This window comes from Macaca mulatta, chromosome 2 (assembly GCF_049350105.2).
Source record: "Macaca mulatta isolate MMU2019108-1 chromosome 2, T2T-MMU8v2.0, whole genome shotgun sequence".
NCBI lineage: Eukaryota > Metazoa > Chordata > Mammalia > Primates > Cercopithecidae > Macaca > Macaca mulatta.
The window spans coordinates 96,031,074-96,040,110 of NC_133407.1; the positions used below are offsets into that span (position 1 = coordinate 96,031,074).

At 53.6% G+C, this 9,037-nt stretch overlaps 1 protein-coding gene across 2 annotated transcripts; it reads right to left on the reverse strand.

Moving 5' to 3' along the window:
• Positions 1–1,894: 1,894 nt before the first annotated feature.
• LOC100428047 (uncharacterized) lies at positions 1,895–8,747 on the reverse strand. 2 transcript variants are annotated; one of them, XM_077991899.1, is made up of 7 exons: positions 8,334–8,747; positions 6,804–6,970; positions 5,663–5,812; positions 3,578–3,751; positions 3,019–3,160; positions 2,392–2,513; positions 1,900–2,031 (listed from the first exon to the last, which is right to left on the reverse strand). In XM_077991899.1, the coding sequence occupies exons 1-5, from the start codon at positions 8,649–8,651 to the stop codon at positions 3,106–3,108; spliced, it is 864 nt and encodes a 287-aa protein (XP_077848025.1). In that variant the 5' UTR covers positions 8,652–8,747; the 3' UTR covers positions 1,900–2,031; positions 2,392–2,513; positions 3,019–3,105. The 2 variants fall into 2 exon arrangements, with proteins under 2 accessions (XP_077848024.1, XP_077848025.1); XM_077991898.1 differs by lacking the exon at positions 2,392–2,513 and having other exon boundaries at positions 1,895–2,031; positions 8,334–8,746.
• Positions 8,748–9,037: the final 290 nt, after the last annotated feature.

Sequence of the window (9,037 nt, forward strand, 5' to 3'; positions counted from 1 at the left end):
AACTCAGCTAAGTAAGTCACTTACTAGTTGTGTTTGGGCAGTTTCTTGAGCTCTCTACGGTGAAGTTTCTCTATCTATGGAAAAGAAACAGCAACAAAGCATCCGAAGGATAGGGCTGCTGTGAAGAAAAACATGTGTGGAGGAGGGAACCTCAAGTCTGGGCAAATTAATAATAAGTTAATAATGGGGCCAGGCACAGTGGCTCATGCCTATATTCCCAGCACTTTGGGAGGTGGAGGCAGGTGGATTACTTGAGGTCAGGAGTTCAAGACAAGCCTGGCCAACCTGGCGAAACCCCGTCTTTACTAAAAATAAATAAAAAATAATAACAAAAATTAGCCGGGTGGAGTGGCACGTGCCTGTAATACCAGCTACTTGGGAGGATAAGGTGGGAGAATTGCTTGAGCCCTGGAGGTGGAGGCTGCAGTGAGCTAAGGTCACACCACTGTACTCCCGGGCAGTACTCAGGGCAGAGTCAAAGCTTTCCGAGGAACGTCTCAGGGCTCCCGCCACCACCTCTATGTACAGAGGCATCACCCTGCACCAGGGCACCAAGACGGGCCACTCTGTTTCGTTTTCATTAAAATGGCAACCTCACCACCTACACATGTTGCTATGTTACCCCAATGAGCCTTGACTCCCAGGATACACACATTTGTGTAATCCCCTCCCCTTGAGGATAGGATGGATTTAGTAACTCACTTCTAACAAATAGAAAATGGGCCAGATGCAGTGGCTTACGCCTGGAATCCTAGCACTCTGGAAGGTCAAGGTGGGAGGATCACTTGAGCCCAGGAATTTGAGAAGAACCTAGGAAACATGGTGAAACCCCATCTCTACCAAGAATTTAAAAATTAGCCCATTGTGGTGGCACGTGCCTGTAGTTCCAGCTACTCAGGAGGCTGAGGTGGAAGGATCACCCAAGCCAGGGAGGTCGAGGCTGCAGTGAGCCATTGTTGTGTCACTTCACTCCAACCCAGGCAACAGAGGGAGACAGTGTCTCAAACAACAACAGCAGCAACAAACCCAATCAATAGATTATGGCAAAAGCGGCCAGGCGCAGTGGCTCACACCCGTAATCCCAGCACTTTGGGAGGCTGAGGCAGGTCGATCACTTGAGGTCAGGAGTTCAAGACCAGCCTGGCCAACATGGCAAAAACCCATCTCTACTAAAATGTAAAAAAATTAGCCAGGCATGGTGGCACATACCTGTGATCCCAGCTACTCGGTAGGTTGAGGCAGGAGAATTGTTTAAGCCCGGGAAGCGTTGGTTGCAATGAGCTGAGATTGTACCACTGCACTCCAGCCTGGGGTGACAGAGTGAGATTCTGTCTCAAAAAAAAAAAAAAAAGAAGAAGGTTATGGCAAAAGCAATGGGATATCACATCTAAGATTAGGTTACAAAAAGACCGTTGCTTCCATTTTGGGTGCCCTCTTGGTTGCTGTCTCTGATGGGGGTCAGCTGCCATGTTTTGAGCTGTCCACTGCAGAGGCTCATGTGTCAAGGAACTGAAGGTCTCCAGCCAACAGTTCATGAGCAACTGGGTCCTGAAGACCTCTGTGTAAGTGAGCTTGAAGTGGAGCCTCCCTTAGGGGAGTCTTCAGGTGACACTGTAGCCCCAGCAACAACTTGATGGTAACCTCATGAGAGATCTTGAGTCAGAGGCATCCATCTGAGCCGCACCCATTTTCCCGACCCTCAGAAACTGTGACATGATAAATGCTGTTGTTCTAAAGTCACTAAGTTTTGGGGTAATTTGTTACACCGTAAGATAGGTAAGTAACTCAACATCTGTCATCTAGGATCTGCATGGCTCCGTCAACAATACAGAGCACCATTGTATCAAATGACGCCGCGGGCACAAAGCTCTCAGCATGCAGCAAGCCTGGGCAAAGAGCAGGTGTCATCACGTTATTGTCCAGCTCGTGTCAAAAATCTGCGCGGAAACCTGTTTCAAGCTGGATCACCAGAGAGCTGTCATCTTCAACTGTGCTGGAGACCAACCTGGGCAACATGGTGAAACTGCATCTCTACAAAAAACAAAACAACAACAAAAACCATGAAAATTAGCCAGGCATGGGGGCTCATGCCTGTAGTCCTAGCTACTCGGGAGGGTGAGGTGGGAAGATTGATTGAGCTGGGAGGTGGAGGCTGTAGTGAGCCATGATCATGCCACTGCACTCCAGCCTGGGCGACAGAGCAAGACTCTGTCTCAAAAATAAATAAATATTGGCTGGACGTGGTGGCTCACGCCTGTAATCCCAGCACTTTGGGAGGCCGAGGCAGGCAGATCACTTGAGGTCAGGAGTTCTAGACAAGCCTGGCCAACATGATGAAACCCCATCTCTACTAAAAATACAAAAAAATTAGTTGCTTGTAGTGGCACGCACCTGTCATCCCAGCTACTCGGGAGGCTGAGGCAGGAGAGTCACTTGAACCCGGGAGATAGAGGTTGCAGTGAGCCGAGATCATGCTACTGCCCTCCAGCCTGGGCAACAGAGCAAGATGCTGTCTAAAAAAAAAAAAGCATTGTTATGGAGGGGGGACTGTTGTCTCCATTTTACAGATGGAGAAACTGAGGCTGTAACAGGACAGGTACTTTTGCCCAAGGTCACGAAACTTGTGGCACCAGATTTGAATTCAGGTCATGGTCAGTTTGTCCTTGAGAGAAATCCAGTTACATTTTCCCCTTCACAGTTGTGATCTTGAGGTGGACATCAGCACAGGGCCTGGCACTTAGTAGGTGCTGAATCATTACTGAATGAGTAGAATAGTGTTGTCCATTGTACACTGGGTCTGAGAGGTGGAATGACTTGCCCAGCATTACACAGTAAGCAACAGGGTGGGAACTGAAGCCCCTCCTGTCTGACTCAAAGTCATGAACACTTCCTGTACCACAGCGGCGAGAGCAGGACCACCCCGGGGCCACAGAGCAAGGAGAGTGATGGGGGCAATGCCCACGCCCAGGAGCCCCACGCATGAGGCGGTCAGCCAGGGCGTGACCAAGGGCCCCTCACCCTGGACAGCTCCGTGCTGGATCATGTAGACGAGTGCCCAGCGCTGGGTGGTGGCCGTGGTGTTGGTGCCTCCCAGAAACAGGTCGATCACCACCTGGACCAGGTTCTCCTCGTGGAATGTGGAGACAGGCTCATCCATGGCCTGGCGAGTGGGGGATGGGTGAGTGGGGGGTGCAGCTCCAGGTCTAAAGTTCTCTCCTGACAGAGCCCTGGGGTTTCCTTGAAGCCTGATCTGAGACCTGTGCGGCCAGAACTTGAGGTTCCAACCCCTCGAGAGGGCCTGACTCTCAGGACTGCACTGATGTTGATGGGGGGCTGCCCTGGCGTTCTGGCCCTGACATCAGCCAGGTCTTCTGCTTCCCACCCTACCCATGCCTGCAGAAGCCAGCCCTGCCCTGGGAAAAGGCAGGGAGGAAAACCCTGTTTTAACTCAAGCTTTCAGGGTGCTTTGGAAGTTTGTAGACAGAGCCAAAGATGAGAAACTGAGACCATGGTTTAGAAACGAGGTGCAGCCAAAAAAGATGGTCCCTCCTTTCCCGAGCAGCTGTTCCAGGCTCACCTTGGAGATCTGGGCCAGGGAGCAATTGATGAAGTCCTTGAGAGCCTCCGGTGCTTTGAGTTTGCGCCCGGTGATCTCCCGGCGGGTGAAGCTCCGCACGACCCCTTGGTACCTAAATATCTCCCGGTGGGGTCCTGGGAGGTGGCAGAGGGCCCGGGAAAACACGTCGTGCAGCTGTGGAGAGAGAGGCCCACCCAGGGCCTCCTCAGGAGCCAGCCCCTGAGTCGGGGGGGCTCCAAAGTGGGCTGGGGCCTTTGACTTGAGTAACCCAGGGCTGCCTCTCATCTGGAGACCCCCAAAATAATCTGGACAGAAATGAGAGCTGTGGTCAGAGCAGTTGTGCTTAGGGCTTCACTTGGATGTTGCAGGTCCAGAAAGCTGTATTTCTGAGGATATAACCAGCCTCTGATTCCTTGCCCATGCATTCATGCTGAACCACAACAAAGATTTGAAGCTCTGAATGTGTCAGCTACCAGGCAGAAGCCACGGTCTCCCTCCTGCCCACCTTGCACCCTCCCTGCCAGGCCCTGGCTAAGGCCCCTGTCTGCCTTCGGCCCCCAGTCTAATGGCCTGCACACCTGCCTCCCTAGATGCCAATTACCCAGTGCCACACAGTTCTGACCAAGGCCAGGCCAAAGTCAATGGCTTGAGTCAGTTCCTGGAAGATGGGATCCTCTGAGAGGAAGTGGTGGCCAAACACAAGGGCCCCGATGACTCTGACTGTGGACCTGACAATGGATACCTGAGGGTCGAAGGATCTACCTGAGGGCAGAGGGGCAGGGCTCAGGACAAGGAGGCACAAGAAGCACTGCCCTGAACACCCATCTGATCTTGTATATAGTCGCTCATTTACTAACTGGGTCCTCCATTCCTATTCCTCACTCAAGCGCTCAGCAAATGCTTACCGGCTGGGCATGGTGGCTCACGCCTGTAATCCTAGCACTTTGGGAGGCTGAGGTGGGTGGATCACCCGAGGTCAGGAGTTCGAGACTAGCCTGGCCAACATGGTGAAACCCCGTCTCTACTGAAAATACAAAAATTAGCTGGGCCTGGTGGCGTACACTTGTAATCCCACTGCTTGGGAGGCTGAGGCAGGAGAATCACTTGAACCCGGGGGATGGAGGTTGCAGTGAGCCGAGATCGTGCCACTACACTCAGCCTGGGCAACAAGAGCGAAACTCCATCTCAAAAACAAAACAAAACAAAGAAACAAAAACAAAAAACCCAAGTGCTTACCAAGCACTTTCTATGAGCCAGGTCAGAGAGAGGCATGGGAGACAGACAGCCATTTGAATGACAACGGAATGTGGGGCAGCTGTGTCACAGCCGGGAATAAACAGGTTTGGGGGCCTGGCATTCAGGAGGATTTCTCAGGGCAGGTGACCACAGCTGGTCTGGAGGAAGCAGCAGTGGTTTCTCATGGGGAGGGAAGGGACATGGGCTGGGATGTTCTGGAAGGGGAACAGCATGTGCCAATGGCTAGAGGTGTGAGACGCCTTGGATGATTTGTTTGTTAGTTTTTTGTTATTTTATTTATTATTTATTTTTTGAGATGGAGTGTTGCTCTGTGGCCCAGGCTGGAGTGCAATGGCATGACCTCGGCTCACTGCAGCCTCCTTCTCCCGGGTTCAAGCGATTCGTCTGCCTCAGTCTCCAGAGTAGCTGGGATTACAGGATTAGCCTAACATACCTGGCTAATTGTATTTTTAGTAGAGACAGGGTTTCACCATGTTGGCCAGGCTGCTCTCAAACCCCTGACCTCGGGTGATCCGCCTGCCTCTGCCTCCCAAAGTGCTGAGATTACACGGGGGAGCCACCGCGCTCGGCCGCCTTGGATGTTGGTGGAGGATACTTCCCCAGCTGTCAAGGAGGGTTCTGGCTTCCCAGTGACCTTGGCCATTCCTGGGCCTCTGTCCACCCACCTTGGAGAAACTCCCACTCGATGGAGCTTAAAATTGCTATTAACGTTCTGAGGCTTCCTGGACACACACACGCCTATGCAGTGAGGCTTGCCTCCTCTGCAGGGGTGTGTGTGTGCGTGGGGAGAGCGGGTGAGGGTAGGCCTGCCGCCGGCCTGCTACTTACTGAGCTCCTGGCGGAAGGCTTCCACCAGCTCTGCTGCCTGTTTCTGCAGCTGCACCTCCAGCGCCAGCTTGCCTAGGCCCAGCCCTTGAAGCGTCACCAGGCAGAAGCGTCTCTGTTGCCACCACATGTGCCTTCTGCTGCAGACGATGCCTGGGTCCGGGGCAGAGTGGGGTGGACAGTCACTAGCCATCCCAGCCTCCCAGACCAAGACCACTTGGCTCTCACGGGGGCCGGACCTGGAAGGCAGACCCCAGAATCACCTCTGGGATGATGCTCTGCCCCGGGGCTGAGGGGCTTTTGAGGGAGTGGTCAGTGAGCTTGGTGCCCTCAAGATGGTCTCAGCTATGCCCTCCCCCAGTCCACCAACCCGATTTTTCCTTTAAGAGTCCCCACAAGAAATGGAAGAGGAGATAAAGAATGCAGGGTGCTGGGCGTGGTGGCTGACACGTGTAATCCCAGCGCTTTGGGAGGCCAAGGCGGGTGGATCACCTGAGGTCAGGAATTCGAGAACAGCCTGGCCAACATGCTGAAACCTGGTCTCTACTACAAAAAAAATAAAAATAAAAAAATAAAAACCTTAGCGGGGTGTGGTGGTATGTGCCTGTAACCCCAGCTACTCGAGAGGCTGAGGCACAGGAATTGCTTGAAGCCAGGAGGGGGAGGTTGCAGTGAGCCAAGATTGTTCCACTGTGCTCCAGCCTGGGCGACAGAATGAGACTCTGGGTCAAATAAAAAAAAAAGAACGCAGGGGAGGAGGGGTTCTAGGGAGAGGCAAGGCGGGAACAAGGGTGTTTGCTGAACCAGGCACTGAACGGGCACTATCAGGTATTTTGGCCACTTAATCCCCTCCCCACATTCTCAGGATGTAGAGCCATCATCATCCCCATCTACACAGGAGCCCACTGAGGGGCAGAGAGTGAGGCCGACTTGCCCAGGGTCACGGAGCTGGCCAGGGCTTGGGTTGAGACTTGAATCCTGATCTTTGAACCCCCAGAGCTGGTTCCTTTCATACCACCCCCTCCCCTCACACAAGTCCTCCTGGCAGTCCCCTCTCTGTTAACAGCTCTGGGCTAGCCCCGACTCCCTGAGTGTAGTGACCATCTAGCCGCCTCCTCCTCCCCAGCAGGAGGGGCAGCCCTGCCTTGTTCTCCAAACAGGTCCTGGAAGAGCGAGGTGAGGGGCCTGCCGGAGAACTGCTCCGAGTTGGAGACCAGCGCTTCCTTCACCGCCCGGAAGCCACTCAGCACCACGATGGGGATCGGGCTCACCCACACTGTGAACAAACACACTGCCGTGGGTCTGTGCCAGCTGTGGAGAGACAGGGTGACACTTACCGCAGGAACACCTTCTCAGAGTGACTCCAGCCCTGTTCCCCAGGGGAGCCAAGCCAAGCCCTGGGTCACAGGCCCACCCCGTGCACTTGGAATAGTCAGGGCCCAGCACTTTCACCCCATTAATCCTGGGAGGTGGGAATGTTCTACCCATGTTACAGATGATAGTAAATAACCAGTTTCTCCAGGACTTGGTGTCCCACGTGGGCTTTACATATTTTATTTGAGTCCACCCTCGGTATAAGTGTGCAGGTAGGCTCTTTATCTCCATTTTATGAGTTAAAAAACAGAGGCCAGACTGGGCGCAGTGGCTCACGCCTGTAATCCCAGCACTTGGGAGGCCAAGGCGGGTGGATCACCTGAGGTCAGGAGTTTGAGACCAGCCTGGCCCACATGGTGAAACCCCGTCTCTACTAAAAATACAAAAATTAGCAGGGCATGGTGGTGCAGGTCTGTAATCCCAGCTACTCGGGAGGCTGAGGCAGGAGAATCGGTTGAACCTGGGAGGCGGAGGTTGCAGTGAGTTGAGATTGTGCCATTGTACTCCAGCCTGGGCAACAGAGCGAGACTCCATTTCAAAACCAACCAACCAACCAACAAACAAAACCCCAAAAAACAGAGGCCAAAAAAGACAGTAAAAGATGAGGACCTTGAACCCAGGTCTCCTGACTCCCAGTACAGTGCTCTTTCCACTGTGTGGGAAGCCTGAGGATCATAATTGTCTGACAGCGCCAACCAGATATTTTAAAAAATTTTGTTGAGTGTGATAAAGAAGAGGGCTGAGCATGGCCTCAGGAAACACAGTGTCCTGCCCGCCATCGTTCTCAGCAGCAACCCAGCTCCACCCACTCAATCCAACAGCGCCCTTCAGCTGAGGCTCCAACTACCCTGGCAGTGACTTTGTGCAGGGATTCCTTGAGTAACATCACTTGAATGTGCCCTTGTGGGGTCCCATTTCCCCAACTCCCATCTCAAGTGGCTTTTCAGAAAACTTCTTCCAGCCACACACAGTGCTCTCCTGGAGTCGAATTCTGTTCAGTGGTTTTTGCCATCCTGTTCCATTGGCAGTGGACTTCTACTGCGCTCAGAGTTTCTTAGATTAGACTTCTTAGATTCTGCACAAAGTCCACAATTTTTGCAATCCCCCTACCACCCTGCATTTGACAGGTGAGGAAATTGAGGCTCAAAGCCTCCCAGCTAATGAATGGCAAGACTAGGACTCACCCCACACGTGTCTGACCCGTTCCTTCTTTCTGTCTCCAGTGCCACTGGGCTGAGAGAGAGGAGGGGTTCATCTGTCCACTGCTTTAGGGCCTCCAGCTTTCGCACAGGCTTCCTACCTGGAGCAGTGTCTCTGGGTGCAGCTGAAATCGTAGCTGCCACAGGTTTCCAAGGATGGGGAAGGGGAATGGGCCAGGAGGAAGGCGGTTCCTGTCCCAGCAGAAGGTGCCAAGTTTCAGGAGCAGGAAGGAAATGGCAAGTAAAGCCAGCCCACTGAGCAGGGAGAGCATCTCCTTGGTCCTGTGTCTCCTCTTCTCACTTTTGCTTCTCGGTCCCGGCTCTCCCAGGCGCCTGGTCAGGCTTTTATGGCGGTGCTGCCTGGCAGCGTCGTGGAGGGAGGCAAACCCAGGAGCCCTTCCCCAGTGGAGTAAATCCATTTGGTCACACCAGTCACACCTGGGCCAAGCCACTCAGGTGGCAGGGCTGTGGCCTGGAACAGGGTGGGACACCTTCACTCCTATGTCAGCATCATCCTCACCTCTGGCCCTCGCAGCTCATCCCTGGTGAGGCTCTTCTCAGCCTCTTCCTGGCAGGGTCAGCTAACTGCATGGCTCAGCTCAGGAGGGACAAGGGGCAGGCAGCCACTAGCAGTGGCAGTGTCTCCCATCAGGACATTCTCTTCCGCCTCAGCGCGCCTGAGGCTGGGCTCCTACTCCTGCTCTCCTCCGCCCAGATGCACAGCAGCCTTCCTGCGGTCTCTTCAGCTTGCACTGAATCCCCATGTTCCTCAGTGGTCAGTTCTGTAGCCGTCTCTCTCTCTCTC

Bases quoted from the DNA above. Each gene is read 5' to 3' on its own strand.
- LOC100428047 (XM_077991898.1), bottom strand. From the start codon at position 8,651: ATGGATTTACTCCACTGGGGAAGGGCTCCTGGGTTTGCCTCCCTCCAC. The intron at 6,971-8,333 runs GTAGGAAGCCTG...GTCTCTCCACAG, and splicing joins ACCCAGAGACACTGCTCCAG to CTGGCACAGACCCACGGCAG. The intron at 3,161-3,577 runs GTGAGCCTGGAA...CCCACTCGCCAG, and splicing joins CCCTGGCCCAGATCTCCAAG to GCCATGGATGAGCCTGTCTC.